This window comes from Trichosurus vulpecula, chromosome 2 (assembly GCF_011100635.1).
Source record: "Trichosurus vulpecula isolate mTriVul1 chromosome 2, mTriVul1.pri, whole genome shotgun sequence".
Taxonomy (NCBI): Eukaryota; Metazoa; Chordata; class Mammalia; order Diprotodontia; family Phalangeridae; genus Trichosurus; species Trichosurus vulpecula.
This window is the reverse complement of record NC_050574.1, coordinates 106,338,837-106,362,750: the sequence shown is the minus strand read 5'-3', so window position 1 is coordinate 106,362,750 and position 23,914 is coordinate 106,338,837. Positions and strand designations below refer to the sequence as shown.

At 35.5% G+C, this 23,914-nt stretch overlaps 1 protein-coding gene across 1 annotated transcript in view; it reads left to right on the top strand.

Moving 5' to 3' along the window:
* Nucleotides 1–23,914, top strand: part of TMEM135 (transmembrane protein 135) — a 347,914-nt gene that overhangs the window by 38,347 nt on the left and 285,653 nt on the right. Inside the window, exons 2-3 of the mRNA XM_036747191.1 lie at nt 8,999–9,126; nt 14,424–14,516. Of these exons, the coding sequence (XP_036603086.1) occupies nt 8,999–9,126; nt 14,424–14,516 (221 nt within the window). The remainder of the gene's footprint in view (nt 1–8,998; nt 9,127–14,423; nt 14,517–23,914) is intronic.

Below are 23,914 nucleotides of genomic sequence, written 5' to 3'. Positions count from 1 at the left end.
TCTCCTCCATAAGTTTTTATAAAAAGGTTTACATTTTAAATTGGCATGGCACTTGACTACCAATATCTTTCTATTTGGGAAATAAGTCAGGTTCTTGCTAACACTTTTTAAGGTCTTTTAGTCTCCGTATGGCAATTAATTTATGTTAGTTAAAAGTTCTCTATAGAATTATTGTAGTTTGTATCCATGTCCTGATTTCTTCTTGTATTCCATTTTTTATCATCAGTAACTTGTTTAAATAGGTAAGCCATGGAGTTACTTGTATATGGTATGTTTTTCTCATTTTTATTCTGTTTTTGTACCAATTTTGATTTTTGCCCCCAGAAATTGGTGAGCTAACTCCAGTTAACTAATTCAGTAATGATTCTCATGTCACTAGTATGTTATTTTGTTTCTTAAAATATAGCGGTTTGAAATGTTATTGTGTGATAGTATATTGATAACCCTTTGTAAGTACCTCAGGAACATTCTCTTCTGATGGATGTACCAGATGTTGAATTTATCCTTACCTGTAATTACTTACCCAAGTATTATTAAACTACATATTGCTCCATAAATTAATTACTCAATAATTACTCAATAAAAACAAAGTTTTAAAAGACTGAAAAAACACAGGTTTTTTTTTGGGGGGGGGGTTCCGTTTGTTGTTTGGTATTCTCCATTTCCAGTGCCTTCTGATTCTATTCGCACAGATAGAATGCATGGCATGTGGGTGTGAAGTTTCTCATAGTCTACATGTGTTTGGCCTCTCTTAATCCTTATAGTGGTTCCATATTTTCCAATATATTTTTCACTAGCCTTATTTATATCCACTTTGGCATTGAAGTCACAAAGCATTAAAAATATGTCATGATTTAATTTTTATCAAGTTTTTCATAGAATTTATCCACCTCTTCATCCTCTGCAACAGGATTAATTTTCATAGGGATCATTTTGTAAATACTCACGAGCATTGTATTCAGTAGAATATGACCAGCTAGGCATGGTGGTATACACTTGTCTTTCATACCACTGGGGAATCTGAGGCTGGTGGATCTTTCGTGTTTGGGACTTCTGAGCTGCAGTAGGGCTAAAGACCATAAGATAGATGTCCACTCTAAATCTGGTATCAATGTAATGAGCTCTTGGGAGTAGGTGGAGGTACCAGCCTATCTAATGCGGGGTGAACTGTACCAAATTGCAAATGACTTTCATGTCAATCAGTGGTGGGGTTCATGCTATGAGTGCCCACAGTGTTTCCAATGTGAGTGAGATAGGGAGATTCAAACTCTCTCTCCCCCCAGTAAAGAGCAGTTATTGCATAAAATTATATTGTCTTCAGGTACATGGTTAATGCAGCTCTTTCAGTTCCTTTATTTGCCTCTCTATGGTTAATCTGTGAAGCCACCCTTCTATTTAGTAGTTTTAACTTCACCTTTTTCAGTAGTGAAAATGTCACAGTTGATATGATCTTCTTCATGTCTATTTCTGGATAAGGATCTTAGTACCAACAGCCAAGTTAAATTTTGTAGATAATCTAGAAACTGTGTGATGCTTGGTACTCTGCCCCTTTTTTTACCACTCTGCTACCTTTACTGCAGAATGGATTAATAGACTGAGGGCCTTTTTTCATTTTTCTTTGTTTTATGGTTTGACATGACCAAATAATTTATCAGTATATAACCAGACTGCTGGTGATAAGCTTTTCAGTATTTAGTTACAGTGGTCCTTGGCAAGCAGACTCAGTGAGGGAACCTTGGGTGTGGGGTGGGGGGATTGTGGGGGTGTGTGGCAATAGAGTTGAAGCCTTCATGGAATTGACCACAAGGGTTGTGTCATCAGCCAGCTGCCTCCTACCCATAGCCCTAGAGGCCTGTGTCCATCATAGTTACCCTTATCCATCCTCTCCCTCCGCTGGCCTTCTTGGGCATGGGACCCTCAGGAAGGTTATAACCTTACTCAACTCAGTTGTGGGCAATTTCTGTGCTCCTTCCTCCCACCCTTTTCTTCATTTACCACAGTGGTGGGTACTTGAGGTAATGACCAGGAGTAAACCATCCCCCACCTTTCGCTTTTTCTTTTCAGTGGGAAAGAATGAGGAGCACAGGATGAATGAACCCAAATGGATGTTATGTGATTGCATTATTTCTTCCTCTTCCCTCCTACAGTTTCCAGTCAGAGAGTCTCCATTCTTCTAGTCTCCCTAGTTCTCAACCTCTTCCTTTACTTGGCTCCTAATTCTAATGAAAGTATTCTCTTTAAAGTTACCAGCTAGTAGTGGTACAGTGTGGTTAGAGTGCTGAACCTGGAGTCAGAAAGATTGTAGTTCAAATTCAGCTCCAGACAATTACTAGTTGTATGCCCCCAGGCACAACTGTCAAATGGGCATAATAATAACTTACCTCCCAGGATTCTTGTGAAGATAAAATAAGATAATATTTGTAAAGCACTTTACAAACCTTAAGGCATTATAGACAAGCTAGCTATTATTATCTGTCTTTAAAAAAGAGTTCACCTCAAATATTTTTAAAGCACTTCATATTGCAAGAGTTTAGGTACTAGGGAAAGATATAAAGTGTAAGCCTTTTTAGTTTGCTTTCCTGGACCTTATAGCCCATATGGTTAGGACACCACAAATTACTATTATATAAAATGTAGTTAAAATAATGGCTAACATAATATTGTAGGGCCTGTGACTTCCATATAAATGTTTTCTCTTACAGGTCACATAATTATCACAAAAATAACACCATTTAGTAGTTCTCTCAATAGACTATGCCTTTCATGACTCACTACTTGGCATTTCAGTCTCTGGCAAGTACTTGACCCAAATACCAGTGGTAATTAGCCATTTCATTCTGATAATACTATGAAGGAATTTACTAGATTTTCTGATTGCCAGTATCACTAGCCCCTTTCACAGTCATGGTTTCTGTATCACCAATGGCCCATTGGTAGCCACCAATTGGACATTTCAAACTAGATATTCCAATGATATCTGCAACTCAGTATACCCAAAGGCCAAATCTCACTATCTTTCCCCCCAAACTCTCCCTTTTTCCAGGCAACCTGTCCTTGCCCTGTGTTCTTCACACAGAACATCACTGTTTCTTCACAGTCTTTGTAGGATTGTCATCCCTGTCATGTTCCCCATCTGGGTGTGTAACAAGGCTTTGTTCAAAGTCTTTGTCTCTCCACATATTCTCACTTAGTGACTTTATCAGCTCTCATGGGTTGGATTATAATTTTTATGCTGATGACCCCTAGATCTATATACAGTTTCAGCCCTGCATCATCTGCTACTTATCTAGGGGCCATTTCAAACTCTTTTAAAAGCCTCTCAAACTCAACACAAAATTCATTACTGAACTACAATTCATTCTTGTCTTAAACAGAATTCCTTATCTGCCTCCCCCCCACCCCACCCTACAATCCACCCCTCTTCACCTTTCTTCCAAATTTGTCTATTTTGGTTGAGGATACTTAGCCACCTGATTTTGCAGCCTCACTCTTGTAATTGAGTCTTTACTTTCCCGTATGGCATATACTCAAAACAGTTGCCAAATGAAGTTGTTTCTATCACTACACCATCTCTTATATCCGTCCCCTTTTCTTCTCTTATCTTTAGAGCTACCACTTCAGTTGAAGCCCTCATCACCTCTTACCTGGACTATTATTATAGCATCCTAATTGATTTAAAGTCTTTCCCCCTACCAATTCATCCTCCATTCTGCTTCCAAAGTGATTTTCCTAAGGTATAGGTGTGACCATGTTCTTCCCCAACTGCCAGTTCATTAAGCTTCAGTGGGTTTTCTTTGACTCTAGGATTAAATATTATTCTATCTTCAGCTCATCCTTTAAAAAATTCTATTTTTTTGTGTTATTACATATATTATTAGTACAGTAGTACTTGTATATAATTTATAAATAAGTAAATATACATGTGTTAGGGGTATATGCTCAAATTTTTTTTTAATTGATGGAGGATTATGATCAGTTAGGAGATAGTTGTACTAGAGCTTCCACTCTACTAGCATACTCTACAGAAGCCCAAGGTCACCCCCTTGCCATTATGAAGCATCAGTATGTAATTTTCCAAAGATTGAGATTTTCTAACTTTTTTGGTGTATTTTCTAGGATTTTTAGTATTTGTATGTACTTTATATGCTCTGGCATAGCATATAAATGCTATGGGTTATTTGGCATTTCACTTTTTAGTTTTCTCTAGAATATTGTGTAGTTTTAAAATTCAAGTTTCTGTAGTAACTTATCTGCTCCTTTCTTTGTCCTTCTAAATCTGTACAGCTTGTTGCATATAACAGAGGCACAACTACCTTACCACCTTCCTACCAAGGTTGTAGCAGCTTGATCAACATTTAGTGGCCCCTGTACCAGTTTTTATGGATTTTACAGAACTATGTTTCAAGGCCAGAGCTGGTTTGTGGCCACATTAATTGGGGGAAACACTGCTATAAGGCATGTCAGATTGGGGATACTGATGAAAAGGGGAAATCTCCAGTTTTCTTTATAATTCTTGAAGCACTTGTCTTTTTGTCTAACTGCTGCTTTGTTAATAATCAAGACACTGGAGAATCAAGTATCATTATGATACCTGGTATCATTCACACAAAGAGCTTATTTAGTACTGACTTTTATTAGACATTCTTGACTGCATAATTGTATTGAAGTCCTGGTTCTGGTGCCCAGTTGTGTTTATTTCTGTATATCATTAGACAGATTTATGTCTTAAAAATATTGTCTATCTTTTGTAGACATATGTATTTAGAACTCTGCATACTTGGAATTACATTGTAGAAATTGTAAAAAATAGCTTTTAGAATAAAGGAAATTAAGATTTAAATTCTCTTTATGATAAATCTAGAGTAAAAACCAGTATTATTGAGCATCTCAGTAGTTAAGAATAAGAACTTATGCTTTTTGTAGTAACAGTGCTTTAGAATATGCAATTTTTTCTCTTGGGAAATACCCATTGAATTATATCATAGTGTTAGCAATATCTCATTTAGAGTAGTTGAATGGTTTTGGTAGGAATCATAGATTTAAAGCTCACAGAAACTTCAGAGGTTATCTAGTCTAGCCACCTCATTTAACAGATGAATCATCTGAGGCCCAGAGAGGTTAAGTTACTCGTCCAATATCACATAGTTCATTGCCAGTGCTGAGATTTGAGTCTATTTCTACTGATGTGAAATCCATTATGTTACAGGGCATTCCTCCCTTTTTATTTTAAAGAGAGAAAGGGAGACTTGAGATAGGGATAGAGGCAATGTATTCATGGTGAATAATGAAGCCAGATATTTTTGAAGATGTTAATTCAGTAAGTTACTTTTTTTCCCTTAAAAGTAAAGAATTTTAAAATCTTAGCAAATATCAGAATTTAGAGAAGGAAGAGTTTTAGAAATTTTCCTCCTACCCCCTCATTTTATATATGAGAAGAATGAGATGGCTTGTGCAAGATCACGAGATGGTATATATCTATAGATCTGTATGCTTATATGCATATATAGACATATGTATAGCCACATACATATACATGTTTCCTTTCCCCGCCAAAATCCTTGTATTGTTTCATCTTCTACTTATATTCTCCCATCTATCTATAATTTTCTTTATGCCTCCAATTTGCTTTTCATTGTCAGCCCTCTAAATATAGACCTCTAACTGACTTTCTTCAGTCTCTTTTCTTATCCCGTCAAAGTATCATTTCTGACTCTGAATTCTTCTTGTCCTTACTCTTCCTGACAGAGGAAGCGGGGAGAAGGTTCTTTCTTCTCTAGGAGTAATTTCTTTATCCTTTTTCAACCTTATTCCCTCCTTTTTGGATTTGGCCTCTTCAGTTCTCTCTCCTCTCTAGTATCTTCAGGGTTTCCCACTTTCCTGGCTTTCTCTTTTCTGTCTCTAAACATACTCAGTTCTTTTCTGTCCTAGGGAAAAAAAAAACTTTCTTTTGGCCATCTTGTACTTCAAGCTGCCAAACTTCCCCTATGAGTATAGATACAGACCCCATTTCCTCAACATTTAAAAATTCTAGTCTGGCTTTCATTCTTATGACTCTACTGAGACTGGAAGAATTTATTTTCATGCCTCAAAAGCTGTCATGCTATTTATCGTGGTTATTGTACATCAGGAAGTATATCTCAGTCGCCAAATTCAGTGGCCCTTATTCAGTCTTACTCTTTTTCACTTCTTATTGTCTTTTAACATTTTTGATCACCTGTTCCTTCGTCCATTCCATTCATTTCAATTCTCTTTTGGCTTTTACAACATTCGTTCTCTATCCTTGACCCTTCTCTTTTGTGTTGTGTTGTCTTAGCTGATTTTTTTTTGGTGTCTTACACTGTTCTCTATGGCTGTGTAATATAGAGTTGTAGGGATATTGCAGGGTACCTTATCCAAGCTCTCACTTGATGCATGAATCCCTTTCAGAGTACCAGTGAAAAATTCATTCAGAATCCATCCATCAGAGATGTGAAATTTATTACTTTGTAAGATAATCTGTTCTGTTGTTGGGCAGTTCTAACTATTTGAAAGTTCTTTTATTGCACATCTTCCTGTCTGTCTCCTGCAACTTGTACCCACTTACTCTATTTTTTTTTCTGGAGATGCATATAATAAAAAGTTCTTTTTTATTTTTATTGTCTTTACCATTTTTCACAAGTCTTAGCCCATTCTGAACTTAATTTCCTGTTACTACTCTTAGGAATATGTGCCATTGTTTTGTGTACCCTTGGCCATATGCCAGTCCTTTCATGGTTTTTATGTATTCTTTCCAAATTGGAGGTATTCAGATAACTCCTTGTGTAGTCACTGAATTTTTCCACGCATTTCCCTTTTTTCTTCCTAATTGGGTTTATTCACAGTTTTGTAATAAAAGTTTTGCTTTTTAGAGCCTCCTAGCAATCTGGAGCTTTATTTCCTGGTAGAATCCCTGTCTTTGGGATTATACCTGTCTTTGATTTGAGTTCTTGGAAATCTACTTTCTTATGGGCCATAGGAGCATATTTAAAGCTGAAAGGGACCTTAGCGGCCAACCCTGTCATTTTACAGATGGGGAAATTGAAGCTGAGTGGTTAAGTCACTTGCCCAGTCACATAGGTAATACACCTGAGACAGGATTTGAACTCAGAGCTTCCTGACTATCAAGTCCTTTGCTCAATTTTTTGCATTACCTACCTCCTTTAGTTTACTGACTAAAGTACCTTCCTAAGAGAGAGAAGCAGTGTTAACTAGTCAATAGTTTGACAGCTTTTGAGTCAGAAGACCTGAGTTTAAGTCCTGTCTATTTTACATATATGCTGCCTTTGTAACACATTGGCAGGTTGTTTAACCTGTTGATGCTCTAGGCAGTTCTCAAAAACTTTATAGGTTACTGAGCAGATACTGAACTATACCAGTAAAATCACAGATTTGGGCTACATGTCCCAGAATTCCTTCCCTTCACTCCAGGATGATGTTGCCATTTTCATTTATAGCTCCCTTAAAGGTTTATTTTCACATTAACTAGTTCTTCACAAGTCCAGAATAAATAGCAAATTGCCTTATTTCCAGTACTTTCTGTGTGATGTAGTTGTAGGATCATAGGATTTAGAGTTAAAGGGAATTGATGATCTCACCACTGATTTTACAGATGAGGAAATTGAGGCCCAGTGAAGGTGGGTGACTTGCCCAAGATCATTCACAAGGCAAATCAAGAATTTATTAGAAACTGGCTTTTTCAGCTGAACTAGACAAAATGTCCAGATTGCTAAGGGTCCCTCACCACCTTTATATCTCTCTTCTTTGCTATTAAAAAAATCTATTTTATTCTATAACCCTGATCTCTATGTGGTTGTAGTAGGAATAATAGTAATAGTATAAAGATGGATATCTTCTTAACATAGAGTGTTGCTTCTTTTTTATGAGAGCTGTTTCTTTTAAATAAGGTTTACCCTTTTGTTATTATAATCCGTTTAATGAAAACAAAACAAACCTCTTCTATTTAGAGAGCATAAAAACTGAGCACTTGAATTGGAATTCATTACAAATAATTTTTGTTGTTTAGTCATGTCTGACTCTTCATGACCCCATTTGGGGTTTTCTTGTCAAAGATGCTTGAATGGTTTGCCATTTCCTTCTCCAGCTCATTTTGCAGATGAGAAAACTGAGGCAAACAGGGGTAAGTGACTTGCCCAGGGTCACCCAGCTAGTTTCTGAGGCCAAATTTGAACTCAGGTCTTCCTGAGTCTAGGCCCAGTGTTCTATTCACTTCACCACCTAGCTGCCCCATTTCAAAATAATATATTAGAGATATTTTTATTTTTATATTCTTCTTAAGCGATTCCTCTGATTAACCACTGTTCATAAATTTTATTTGATTCTCCTTTTTTTTTTTCGGAGGGGGGAAGGAAAGGCAACTAGGGTTAAGTGACTTGCCCAAGGTCACACAGCTAGTAAGAGTCGAGTGTCAGGCTGGATTTGAACTCAGCTCCTTCTGACTCTAGGGCTGGTGCTGTATTCACTGTGCCACCTAGCTGCTCCTGATTCTCCTTTTCATTTCTTCTTTTCCTTCTTTAATGTGTATCTTTTCCACAATGTCTGGTTCAAGAGAAATTTTTTTTTCTAGGCAAAACCTATACTGTTATCAAGATTACAAAGTATCAAAGTTTACAAAATTTTACTTTGAACTATAGCTTCTGGTCTTATAGATTTTTGGATATTTTTATTTAGGATTCTTCTTGTTTAATTTTGACTAAGTCAAGCTTTAGAGAAGAAGAGATGTTTTATTTCAGCTTTTAGGGGAAATTATATTATTTAATATATTTTCTAAATTAAAATATCTTAAAATTAATTATTTTTGCTTCTAAGGTTAAAAAAAGTACTGTTTTGAAATCCTCAATAAAATTTGCATGTACTTTTTATCTCTTTTTTTAACATAAGGAGTTACATTGTTAGTAATTTCCACATAAACAAATTAAAATGGGGAAAATCTATACTGTATTAATAATCTTTCTCTCTTCAGATTGCAGCGATTCTCCGGAAACGAAAACTAGAGTATTATTTACACAAACTACTACCTGAGATCATACAGTCCTCTTCATTTCTGACTGCTAATGGAGCCTTATATATGGCTTTGTTTTGCTTTTTAAGGTTGGTACTCAGAATCACTATTGAAAGTTTATGCAAATGATTGTTAAAACTGGAATGAAGCAGAATGTTCATGTGATATTGTATAAATCATTTAAAAAAAGTGTTCATCACTAAAATGCTGTTTACTTATCTCAAAGAAATCTTAAGCTAAGTGCTGTGAACTTTGAATGAAGGTACAATGTGAATTTAGATTATAATTATGAGATTAGATAACTGCCAACAGGAATCACTTTCCAGTAGTAAAGACATGCTCTAGTGCATCATTAACTTACATATATATATTTGCCAAGAATTTGATCAGGCGTTTTTAACTATCTTTTTTCATACATGAGGAAATTAAAACAATTATCCATCATATAGACTGAGTCTTGGTCATAATCCAGTGACGCGGATTTTGGTCTTGATTCATTTTGCTTAGGGTCAGGTAGACCCTGTTTGGCATGTTTGACATAGTAGAAGAAGTGCAGTTAGTATCTATCTGTGAACCCTGTGGCATGATGCCTTTGTCACTCAAAGTCATTTCCTCAGAAATCATTTTCTTTTAAAGGAACAGCTTCTCCCTCCCCTACTCCCAACTCTAAGTCTTAAATTATTTGTTGCAAATTATTGAAATTCCCTGCTGGGTTAGCACAGTAATTCTGTTCCTATATTTATACATGTTGAATTTGGGGCACTGGTCAAATGGCATACTTAAACCCTAGAGTAAAGTGATAACAGATATATTATAAATGAACTTTTGACCCTTGTTTTATGTCCATGTTAATACTTTTTTATGTACATTCTAATAGTTGAAAATTGAATTCCCAAAAAGCCTTTTGTGATTTGATCGTTAAGATAATTAAACTCTATGAACTTTGAGATCAGCCAAAGAATAATTAATATTATTTCCATTTCTTATTTAACTGCTAAATCAACCCTGGAAATTGCATAAGGATGTATTCTAACTGCTAACAGAAAGGCTATATTGTATGGATACTTTGTTAATACTTGTTAAAACTTTAAATTTAATCTTCAATGTTAAATAGGTTTTAAACATTAATAATGACTTGCTGTTGCAGCATTTTGAATTATCACGTGAATCCTTTTAAGTCATGAAAATTTAGAATACTCATAGTTAATGTTACATCACATACTGTTCCTATAGCTGATTCATTGAGTTCAGCTCTTTTAAAATTTGCTGTCATTCTTCAATCACTTGATAATTTCTTTTTGGCTTTGATGACAGAGGAGGAATCCTAGCTTGAATTTTCTATCTTCCCAGAAAAAAGACTTAGATGAAAAAATTATTAAAATTAGAACATTATTCAGATGATGTTTTACCCTCAACAAGAGTTTCTAATGCTTTTTGTTTAGGAGTTCTGTTTTAGGGGAATTAGTTCATCTCAGCGTCTTGATTTATGCCTGTGGATGTGTTGATTTTTCCTGCCAAGGATCATTTAGTATTTGACTTTGGTCATATGCTTCCTTACATTTTTTTCCGTGCAAATTGCCCTTCAATCATTTTTATAGTCCACTGTGTCATAGTTGACTTGGGAGTCATAATATGTGGGTTCAAATCTTTCCTCAAATACTGATTAGTTGCGTGACCTGGGGACAAGTAACTTAATTTTTCTTTGCTTAGTTTCCTTATCTGTAAAATGGGGGTAATAATAGCAGCTACCTCTCTGGGTTGTTGGGAGGATCAAATAAGAAAATTTATGTAAAGTGCTGCAAACCTTAAAGCACTACATACATGTTAGGAGTTGTCGTCGTCGTCGTCATCATCATCATCATCATCATCATCATCATCATCATCATCATCATCATCATCATCTTGACTCTGTTTTGAAACAGTCAGGAGCTCTAACATTTTCTAGCTTTTGCTGCTTCTATCCCCAACTTTTCTCTGGAATTATTTTCTATCTTGTGCCTCTTCTTCATTATCACAGCTTTCTCTTACCACATTTGTCCCTAAAGATAAGATCTTATTTATATTTGTTCATTTTCTAGGAAACAGACCCTTCTTTAATGACATGAGCATTAGTATATAGAGCTTGCATACCACCTCTCCTATATTTGAAACTAACACTCCTGCCTATTATCATGCTATGGAGACATTGTTCCTAAATTATAAATCATGTGACTTAACATCACAAAATAAGTACTCATATTCCATGAAGAGCAGGACTAAATGGTTCTCCAGCACATTCTTCACAGCAGCTGTCTTAGACCTTTTCTTCTCCCCTCAAACTTCCCACACGAGTCTCTCCTTCCTTCCTCTCCCTCCTTTTTATTATTATTTTTTGAAATTGGGTCTCCTTATGCTACCTAGTCTTAAGTGCACTGATCACTTGCAGCCTGCCCAGTCTCACTGTTGTTGAGTGGCATGGAAACTTTGATCTGCTCCATTTTGGACCTGGGTTGGTTCACTACTCCTTGGCCACTTAGTGGCTTCCCTCTCCTAAGGGTCTTGCCATATTGGTGACAGATTTAATGTGGACATCTGATAACCTTTACTGTAGCTTTGAAATCCTGAACTCAAGTGATTCACCAGCTTTAGTGTAGCACTATGATGGGTCCCTCCTCTCTCCCAACAGAATAGCTTGCCTCATACTTTACTGAGGGAGGTGATTGGCTATGAGCTCTCTCTTCTTATGCTCTACATCTGAAAATACCTTGACGTCATCTCCCATTCTTCCCTCCTTTAATAGATAGGCCCTCTCCTTGCCAAGGCCAATTATTATTACTTTCTTTCCTCAGTAGACCTTTATTTCTTAGTAGTGTCTTCCTTTTTTCCCCCAAGTACATGTAAAGATAGTTTTCAACATTCCTTTTTGTAAAATTTTGAGTCCCAAATTTTTCTTCTGCTCTGCCTCCCATCCTCCCTCTCCAAGACAGCAAGCAGTCTGATATAGGGTACACGTGTACAATCATGTTAAACATATTTCCACAGTAGTCATGTTGTGAAAGAAGAATCAGAACAAAAGGGAAAAACCATGAGAAACAAAAAACAAAAAAAATAGTGAAAATAGTGTGCTTCAATCTGCATTCAGACTCCATAAATCTTTCTCTGAATGTGGTTAGCCTTTTCCATCATGAGTCTTTTGAAATTGTCTTGAATCATTGTGTTGCTGAGAAGAGCTAAGAATAGGCCTTTTTCCAGTGATTGATACTCTGCCTAGACTTATGCCTTATTGGTTAGCATACTTCTACACTCCTTTTACTCTTCCCCCTCCCAGTGATTCTGACCCCCAGCTACCATTATATCAACCCTGTTCTCAATACCAAATGCCAACTTTCTTCTGTCTGTCTCAACTCTACTCTCCTTGATACTGCCTCCCTTCCCCCCCGCCCATGTGCCTCTCCAAATCTGCCTGACTCTTCCATAATGCTCTTTCCTGAATTCTTGTTCCATATCACCAACTGACTATTGGACATTTTTAACTAGATGTCCAATAGGAATCTCCAAAACAGAACTTATCATCTGTCTTTCCTTCCAAACCTAGCCCTTTTCCTAACTTTGCTATTTCTGTTGATGGCACTACCATTCTTTTTCTAGCCCAGGTTTGAAACCTCAAAATCATTATCAACTTTCTTCCCCCAAGCCCTCATCCATTCAGTTGCCCTCATCCCCTCTTACCTCTCCTGTTATAACAGCCTTCTAATTGTTCTATTCTTTCTCCAGTCCATTTTCCGTATTGCTAGTACAGTGACTTTCTGAAGTATAGTTGTGGTCTTGCCATTCCCCTGCTTATGAAGTTCTAAAAACTTCTTGTTTCTTCTAGGATAAAATACAAACTCCTCCCCAGTTTGGCATTTATAGCCCTTCACATTCTGGCTCTTCTTTCAGTGATTATTTCACATTATTTCTCTTCATGCCTTCTGTTTGGGGCAAGCTGGTAAACTTATTCCAAGTGCATGACATTTCATTCCTTCTTTGGACCTTTAAGTGGTCTGTCCCATAGGCTTTTAGTTCAGTTCCTTTTCACCTCTACCCCTTGGCATCTCTGGTTTCCTTTAAAGTTCAAGTGGCTCAGGTGATGCTTCTGGATGAGGCCTTTCCTCATCCTCCCTTCTTCCTCTCACCCCAGATTACTTTGTATTTCCTGGTAGGGATTTTGTATTTACTTTTCTGTATTCATGTTGTTTGCCTTGATAAACTGTAAATTCCTTGGACTGAGACTCTTTGCTTTTGGTATCTCTAGTGCCTAACACTGTATGTATGTATGTATGTATGTGTTTAATAAATACATGTCAAGTGATTGCTGATGCAATAAAGTACAAATTACTTTTCCTAGCTTTTATGAATCATAGAATTTCTAAATGTTTGCCTCCTATGAATTTTTGAGTATCTTAATTGCTATTTTTCCCATACCATAACTACTTATTATAGTATCTCATTTTCAGAATCTAACTTGTTTTTTAGAAGTATTTCACATTACTTCTTTCATGTTTTCTACTTTGTAGCTGTACCAGTTAGTAAACTTTTTTTGAGTTTGTCTTGCATTCTCCTGATTCTCTGCATTCTTATTGTCTGTTTTCTATGTTTGGAATACACTCTTTCTAAATCTCCGCCAATTAGAATTCTTTTCTTCCTTCTACTATTAGTTTAGATGCTATCTTTTCCTGTGTCCCTGCCTCCAAGCTGAATGTGATTGATTTTTCTTCCTTCAGATTTTCTTTTAAAGATTTTTTTGGTGGGATTGCCCGTATCATAATCAACCTTATGTTATTCTTGTTTTTATATAGTATATACTTCTATTAGATTATAAGTTTCCTCAGGGCAGGGACTGTATCAGTTTCATTCATTCATTCATGAATCGGCATCTTTTAAGCACTGATTAAGCATGTACTGTATGCCAGGCCCTGCTAGGTGTTTAATATACAACAATAACAAAAAAAGAAATAGCCCAGGTTCTTGAGGAGCTTACATTGCATTGTAGGAAAAACATAGAAAGTTAAATACAAAATATATGCAAAGTAATTTCTGAGAAGAAGGCTCTAACTGAGATAAACTTTGGAGTACATTTCATTTTAATATTTTTAGTGCCTAGAACATCAATGCTTATGTTGAATTGAATTGTATTAGACTGTCTTCATCCATTATTCCTTCAGACATGAATGCTGCATATATGTGCACATTTCGCTTTTTAGGCAAAAATTCATGCTCGAAAGAAATTATGTATAAAAAGTTCCTTGCTTTAATGATATTTCTAAGTGTTAAATGACTGTCAAATTTCTGCATTATATATGTATTCATAGTTTGTAACAAACAGATTTGGTTTTGTTTTTATGTAAACTTTCAATTTGAATTTCAGGAAGATATTTGGAAAATTCTACTCCTGGAGTCCTGGCTTTGGTGCTGCTTTACCAGCTTCTTATGTGGCTATTCTTATTGAAAGAAAAAGCAGGTATATTTTATCTATATTCTTTGTAGCAGCTCATTTTTAGATTGAATCCTCCAACAGTAGTTTTTATTTATTATTTATTGTGATTTTAATGAGTTTCTTCTGTTGACAAAAAATGATTTTTGTCTTTTATAAATGTTTTTGTTAAGCATTAAATTTATTTGAAGTTTCATCTTTCAAGTTTCTTTCTTCAAAGTTGTAGAATGCTAATAGCTGCGGATCTGCTTCCTGAAAAATTAGAGACTTGGTACATCTGAATTCTCATATTGCTATTGCTTTAGGATGAGTTAAGCAATTTGGAAATAATTTGATTTTATATGATTTATCCCTGATTATAAAGTATTACATTGTTATGATTGAATGTGATCTTGTAGGAATTTTCAAGAGTTTTTTATGTTGCTGCAAATGATTTAGTTAGTTAAATGAGGCCACAGTTTGGCATAGGAGCTATGGGCTTTGGAACCAGAAGGCCAGGGTTCATACCCCCATTTGACCCTTTTTTGGTTGACCTTGGCCTTGGTTGGCTAGGGCACTTAATCACCCTGGACTCAGTTTCTTCAGCTGTAAATGGAGGGGCTTGGATTAAATGGCCTCTGAGGTCTCCTTCAGAGAGACAACCTTTTGCTTGGTGGTTTTATAAGAAAATATTTAAAAAACAAATAAAAAATTTAATGCCCTACAACATTCTAGCTACTCTGAAGAGTAGCTACTGTATAGAAAGAAAAAGTAACAACGGAGATAGCCTCTAATTTACAGGAGAAAACATCCAAGAAAGGAGCCAGTAATAAAACCTGTGGCTTCAAATTTCCACTCAGAAATAATGGGTAATAAGCAAAATGAACTAGATTCTTATGCAAGGAGGCAAATTTGACCTCTAGGTATTTTTTTTAAATTAAAAAACATTTTAAAAAATTAAAAAAACTCATTAAAATCACAAATAAAAACGTAATGCTTAGCGTTGAGTTTTTATTCAGAACTGTTTTTGAGTTCTTTTAACTATGGCAAAGCCTTAGATTTAGATAGCTAATTAGCATTGTATATTATTAAAATGACTATAAACATATTCTTTTAAGGAGTTTTTCCTCAGGTGACAAAACCCTTGCTTAAAATGACTGAAATTATGCTTATTATATACTACTATTAGTATCTAAATTGTATTTTTCTTATTCTGAACAACTTTTCCTTTTAATTAAAGATTTTTTTTTTATTACTGGAAAGAGATAACCATTGTAAATTGTATAGCAGAGTGTTAACCATTAGAAAAATTGCAAATTACTAGATAAAGGATATTTTCCCAGATAATTTTAATAGTTCTATTTCTGCATATTGATTTTATTGATAATGTAATCACATGAGAAATTAAGCATCCAAAGTTAAGTGTGCTAATTTTTATTAATTGCTGACATTTAGGTTGCTGTGAGTGGTGTGATATTTTTTAGGGAGAATTAACAGTATTTTTTTGACAGTATTTTTTTGAAGTTATCTGCATTGTGGGAAGGATAAGATTTATCACTTCTAATAACTGACTTTTCTTTGATAGTAGTCTATAGTGTTTCATTAAGTGGTTAAAAAAAGTTATTTAATTAAAAAACATATGTACTAATGTAATGGAGTTGCTTTTTTTTGTTGTTTTTTTTGGAAGGGGGAAGGCAGGGCAATTGGGGTTAAGTGACTTGCCCAAGGTCACACAGCTAGTACATGTGGAGATGCTTTTTTTTTTTTAACATGTGCCACCTTAGCTATAAGTGTGGTGAATTTATTTAAGGTAGCCAAAAATTGTTCTTTTCTTAAAAATGCTATAAAAATTAAAATATTAATTTGTGATTAAGTATTTTTATTTACATGACTTATCTTGTTATTTCTCTATGTGTTGTTAACATATAGATGTGTTCCCAGTAATTCTTCTTTTGTATGTCATCGTATTTTACAAAATAGCCTTACAGATAGTGTCAGAGCTATAATCATTTAGTGTTTTTGGAATAGATGAATAGTAGATGAAGTACTTTGTGAATGTAATCTTGAAAGTCATTGATCATCAACTCTGAATATGAATATCAATGTTGTGGATTTATGCCTGGGAGTTTTCTTTTGATTGAATGACTTTTGATTTCATGTACGGAATATAAAATCTTCTCTAGACAAGGTTACCTAGGACTTATTCATTAGTTTTAAAATATCTCTACATGTGGTTCTTACTTCAAGATAATTGGATATAATACTTTGATACTGTAATTCATTCATTATTTCATGAATGTGACACTTCTTATACTAGTGAGATCAAAGTTCATCTATCCCTTCCCATTGCCTGTAATTTTCTTTCTATAAATCCTCGGTAGAGAATATCTCCTATGATTTGTAGGACTGTTAGGTCTTTTAATAAATATTTTGTGGATAAAAGTGTAACAGGCTTTTCATCTGCTATTCCATGGTACTATGTGATACGACTAGCTTATATTTTTTACTCACTCATGTCCATGTTCATATCTTTTCTGCTGCTTCTTACATAGAAGTCATTGTTGATAATATGCTTATAATTACCATATGTCTTTCCTTTGACCCCTTTGTAGTTCTCTTCTGACTTCATATTTGTTCCAGTTTACTACATTGGTTTTGGCACTTTCAAAGGAGCTTCACAGAATAATTAGGTTAGTCGTTTAACATTGAAGGCAGTAGGACGTTTTTGATTGTTTTTGTAACTCACACGATGGAAGGCTGTGTAGCAGCTTTACTTGGGGCACGTAAGGGTGTCTCATTGAAGGGGGAACATCATTCCTCTATGCGTCCTTGGGAAAAGATGGAATGTACCTAATGAGAGCTGGTAAAAGAAGTTTTTATATTAAATTTTATAAATTGAATTCAGAAGGACTTTTAAGCTGAAAAAGAGAGATCACAAGAACTGCCTAGGTACCTACAGCAATCTAGCTACACTAAAGAGTAGTTATAGTATAGAACGAAAAAGTAACAGTAGTGATAACCAGTAATTTACAGGAAATGACATTCAAGACAGGAGCCAAGAATAAAACATGTAGCTTTAAATTTCCATATGGAAATAATGGGTTATGAGCGAAATGGACCAGGAATCCCTGAAATTTGGTAGGATGAGCCCCATGCCTGGACTATGGTTCTGGAAAGGTAGTGCTTAATCACAACGACCAGAAGTGATAAAACTGTATATGTGAATACGATGCAGAGTAACAATATAGTAAAGAAATATAAATGTGAATATGGATGAGTGAAAGGAGAAACAAATAATGTCATGAGAATATGTTACAGGTTGCCTGAGCAGAAAGAGAAAATAGATTTTGAGAGCTGTAACACAGACTTTTCAAGGAGATATTAGTGGAAGTATGCAATAATTCAAACATCTGCTGAAGCTCTCTCTGCCTAAAGCACAATAGTTACTAATATTGTTTGTCATGCCATAATGATAATTTTATCCTTCAAATAAGCTAAATTTCTTCAGGCTGCAGATAGGTTAGACTAGAGATGGACTGACAGTGGTTGTTTGCTGAGAGTCATGTGACAAACAGGAGAGTGCAGAGTGGCAACCCCACATTTTTTGAAGGCCCCTTGAAATCTTTTGGTAGGCCACAAAGCCATATGTTGTACAAACCTGGTATATAGGAAGAAAAGAGGATCTAGGACACAGCCTTAGGAGACACCCAGGGCACAGGTATAGGAATGGTAACTGGTTGAAAGGGTGTGCACAGAAAAGTAATTTTTTTGAACATGATTCCAGATTGTTTTTCAGAATGGCTGGAACAGTTCGTAAGTATACTGATAGTGCTGTAGTGTGCCTATAGCTCCCACAACTGCTCTAACACTTGCCATTTTCCTCTTTTGCCACCTTTGCCAATCTGATAGCACTCCGTCTTTCATTTTTGGTCCTTTACACTAGCTGTCTTCTATGCCTGGAATTTCTGCCTCCAGACCTCTATCTCTTAACTTCCTTGACTTCCTTTAAGATGTAGCTCAAATCTTAGCTTCTGTATGAGACACTTCTTGGTACCCCCCAGATGCTATTGCTTTCCTCTTTGAGATTACCTGCCATCCTCTTTGTATTTTGTATGTACCTAGTGATTTTTATGCTTGTCTCCCCAATTATACTATGAGCTCCTTGAGGGTAGGGACAAACATGTTTTTGTATCTCTAGCTAGTAGCATAGTGTCTGGCAAATAGAAATCACTTAATAAATGCTTGTTGGCTGACAGAGGGAGCTCCCTTTATGAAATCATAGGTCTAGTTTATATTATTGGTACCAATAGATTCCAATTTTGGTTAGCAACCTACAGACACTGCAGCATATATCCAAAGTAATATATTATACTATAAATATAGCCAAGCATTAAACATTTCTCACAGTTTGGAAAATTATTTGCTAAGAAATCAGGGTACTTTGCTAGCATTTTTCGGGAAAAAGTTTCGACTTAGGAACTGCATACTTCTTTTTTTTTTTTTTTTTTTTGCAAGGGGGAAGGCAGGGCAATTGGGGTTAAGTGACTTGCCCAAGGTCACACAGCAAGTAAATGTGTCAGGTGTATAAGGCCGGATTTGAACTCCTGACTCTAGGGCCGGTGCTGTACTCACTGTGCCACCTAGGTGCCCCTTGGATACTTCTTTTAAGTGTTCCAGGTGTGACAAAATTAACCTGGCCCATTTTAAACCACTTAAGTATATTTGACAGCATTCTAATAAATAATCTAAATATTCTTGAATTAGTAATTGAAGTGTCTTAAATTGAAATAAAAAATTAGATTGAAATATGCTTTGGAATAAAATATATTAAGTATTTGAAGTATCTCTATGAGGAATGAAAAGAAATGTGCTTTAAAATTGAATATACAGGAAGCCTATGTGGACATTGTTAAGCTGAATCAAACTGAGTTTAAACAAATAGACTGTACTTAATTTAGATTACAAATACTCAGTGTTGTATTTTTACTTTAAATCATAGTATTGTGTACATGTTCAGGAAATACTGTATATTCTATTCCTATTTCTATCTTTTAAGCTTAAATTTGAAATTCTCTGCCTGTAAAACCTAATATTTTGGAGATACAAAAAAAGTTCAGTACCCGCTTTCCCAAAGGTATTTTATTTTGTATTTTCAGCCTTTTTGTCATAGTTATTTTAAAAGACTGGTTTTTGTTTGAATTCTGTGTTTTTTTTTCCATCTGTTTTAACTTCATAAGAAGTAATTTGGCTTTCCCATTTCATTATTTAAAAAAATTCACCTAGTTCCATAAAGTTTGATAATCTTATAAGCATTTGGTATATTAGAAATTCTTTTTCTCGTGGATTCCCTTAATGTAATGTTGCCAAAACACTGTGTTCAGCACCTGATTTTTGTTGATTGCTTTCGAATGTGACATTACTTAGTGATTGGCAGATTTGAGTGTTAAACTGCTTAAGTCAATTTTAGTCAGTGTTTATTTCCCCCAGATTCATATACTTCTTAATTTTTACCTGGGGCTGGATTTGTAAGGACCCAAATCTCTGAATTAGACTGTTCTCATAACATTAAAAGTCTAATCAAGATTATCATATTACTGGAACTTTATTAGAAAACCTGCTGTTGTATATTTTCTGACTGAAGATATTCAGATAGGCTTCCTGGTTCCCTGGAGCATTTGTATTTTCCAGTAGGTGATTCTTTTGCCAAGAAGTTGGTGCACTCTAGCAAAATTAACCAAGTTTAGAAGCTGATGCTTATTTGCCGTTTCCCTTTACCTATTTTGTTAATCTTTTGTCGATTTCATTAACTGAGTATCACTTGGAAATGAAGGGTGAGGATGGGATTCACAGGGGAATGGAATAAAGGTAAAACTAAAATAGATTAATTTAGGAGCCAAGCATAACTTTTTTTTTTTGAAAGGAGCTATAACACTATTGGCAAAAATGAGATTTGGGGATCTGCAAATTTGGATTATTTTTTATTAGCTCAAATAACCCAGGATTTCTTGTGCTTTTTCCACCTGATTTCCTTTCCCCTCCCAACCACAGTCGCTAGTCCACTTTTCATGGTCAGGAAGTATTATTAGATTAGCCACTTGCCCTTGTGGACTGGGAAGGCAGGTGAGCTTCCCTTTCCACTTCTCTGGTATTTAATGTCAGTTGCATTTATATATGAAGCCAAGTTCAGTATTCCTCTCCCCCACCCCCCCACCCCCCGCATAAGTAGGTAGGACACCTTTTTAAGTATAGATTTATTGTTTATAGGAAAAATCCTTTGCATAAATATCGGAGCCAGAGAATGTGGCCTGTATTCTGGGATCATAGATTTAGAGCTGGAAGAGATGTTAGTCCAGTCTCTTGATTTTACACATTGGGAGACTAAGGTAAGTGGTAAGTGATTTGTCCAGTGTCACCCTAAGGGTAAGTGGCAGAGTGAGGATTGGAAACCAAAGTGCCTCCAAATCCTTTTCTACTGTAACATGAGATTTCTGTGAAAAAAACATGTTCTTCACTCCAGACCCTTTTTTGGGGAGTTGCATAAAGTAAGGTACAAGGACACATAAAAATGGTTGGAGGTTACATGAAGGAAGGGAAAAATCCTATTTTTTCTTTGCTTTTTTCACCAAACACTTCCCTCTAATTTTGACTTTTTGTCTAAGGTTGTGTATCTCAGTCTTTGTGATAGTGACACGTAGTAGGTGCTTAATAACTGCCAGTTGACTGATTGATTTTGTTGCTATCCTAAGAGACCATTATTAGTTGATTTAGATGCTAATGTTGTATAAGCCATATTAGGGCATGTTGCTATGGAAAGTATATAGAGAAATTACCTCAGGACCACAGATTACATTTCTAATCCTGGCAACTACTTCCCAGATTCATGTTGCTAGGCCTGTGTGGACTATACTATAAAATACTGCTGGCCCTTTACGTATATTAGAAAAACAACTCCTAGGCCAGCCCTGCTGATAGCTGACTCTCTCAAAACCCAGATGTCCTTTATAAATAGCCTAGGATATTGATTATTAATGAAATGTATTCTGGGTGTCTGAACAGACTTTTTTTTTTTAGGAATGTGTTCCTCAACCTAAATAGAGAATGGGCTCACAAAGAAGGCATGCTTTTCAAAGGTTCACATCACATTAAGTTGAGAGAAATGGCCGTAATAACACAAATGGGACCTTCCCTAACATGTCGACTACTACTACTACTGCTAATAATAATGATAATAATAATAATAATAATTATAGCTGGCATTTACATAGTGTCTTAAAGTTTGCAAAGTGCTTTACATATGTCAGCTCATTTGATCTGCTATTAAGATAACTAGATTTCAGACTTCTTTGGAGACAAGGACTAGGTTTTTATTTGTCTTTTCATTTTCCTCAATTCCCTAGCATTTTGCTTTGCACATGAGAGAATTGGAATAGAAGCTCCATGAGGTCAGGCAGGTACTGTTTCATTTTTATCTTTGTATTTCCAGTGCCTAGCATATAGTAATAGGTACTTAACAAATGCTTGGTCGATTGAAAAAATTATCAGATAGGCTCTTGAAAGGAACTTTAGAAATTATCTAGTTTAATGATTCTCAAACTTTTTGATTTCAGGATGCTTTTATCTTCTTAAAAGTTATTGAGGATCCCGGAGAGCTTTTGTTGATGTGGGTAATATTACTCAACAATTAAAATGTCTTAGTATTATTACAAAAGTACTTTTGGCCTCACAGACCCCCTGAAAGGGTCTTGGCACCCCTATGGGTTCTCAAACCACTCTTTGAGAACTGTTGATCTAGGCTAACCCCCTACTTCTGAAGCACTTTAGGTACTTTGTGATCATGGTCAAGTGCTCTCAAATCTCTATGGAACTTCTCTTAGACTTATCTAGAGTCTTATGAATGTTTTAGATGACTGTAGAGAAATTGCTAATCCTTTATTGATGGATTGATTTAATTAATAATGCTTTATAAATGTTTACTGAATTAAGTATTTATTATAGAGCAGCAAGACAGGTTAAATCATGCTTCTGATAATTAAGCTTCACAGAGTGCTTGACACATGATAGGGCCGTAATAAATGTTAATTGACTAACTGTATGACTATGGGCTAGCCATTCTCTGGGCCTCTACTTTCTCATTTATAAAATGGGTATAACAGTATCCATATTGTCTTTCTAATAGTGTTTTTATAAAGTTAAAATGAGATAGTATATATAAAGCATTTTGCAAACCTTAAAAGCTATACACTTAGAAACTTTTTAGAGGTAATATAGTATTATAGGAAAAACACTGAATTTGGAATCTGTAAGACCTGAGTTTTGAATTCTGCCTCAGAATTTAGACACTAGCTGTATGAACCTAGGCAAGTCATTCAATCTTTGAGTTCAGATTCTTCGTCCATAAAATGGGGATAGTAATAACACCAACCTACCAGAGTTGTTGTGAGGATCATTTGCAAACTTTAAAACTCTACATAAATGTTAGTTGTTATTATTATTATTATTATTATTATTATTATATTTTGGACCGTGTAGTTCCATAGAGATAATGTACACAAATATGCCAGAAACCTTAAAGCACTGCAGAAGTACTGGCTATTATGATTATTATTACCATTAAGTATCTACTCTGTGCAAAGCATTATTCTGGGCTTGAAGATAAATGTGACTTACACCTTTTTTCTGAAAGGGTTTATAGGGTAAAGGACAAATATACAAACCACTGTGCTACAATGGGGAATGACACAAGTTCAGAGAAGGTATCTAGGCAATGTGTTTTGAGAAATTATAAGGGCAAGCAAAGTGGGATTTTTTACTGTTTTTTCTTTTGGAGTGCTTCTCGGCACCAAGGCAATCAAGTGCCTTTGATTGAGTCTTGCCTTTGTTTGTAGGAAGGCCCACACCCTTTTGCTAGTCAGGTCATGGGAAGTGTGAAACCCTCGGGAGGTGTAAAACGCTGTGACCTTGAAGAAGGGTATGAATACTCTTGAGGTTAGCATTTTGTTTGGGGCACACTCATTGAAAGAGTGTTGGTGGTGAGACTCACATGTTGGTGTTTCTCTCTGGTAACTATATATGTATTATGATTTGGTCAGACAGATAAAAGCCTATCTGTTGATTTGTTTGTAATTTCTATTTGTATTTGCTCTGAAGTTCAGGGTGCTGGCTTTTCCCCCTGAACTAAGTGAATGGTATATGTATGTTTAATTAAAGTGAGATTATAAACCCCATGAAGTTGCTTTCCTTAGAAAAGCAGATCAAAAGAACCTGTGCTAGTATCTCTACTGTGTGCTTGTGTTACTGGGCTTATACCTCCACAGCAGCTGCTAGCAACATTGTTGATACAGAAATTTGAGTCAGATAACCCAGCTGTGGATGCTGTTATTCAGGTGGCATCTGAATTCAACCTGAAGCAAGGGAGTTGGTATCATTAATCGGAAAGGGTAGAAGAA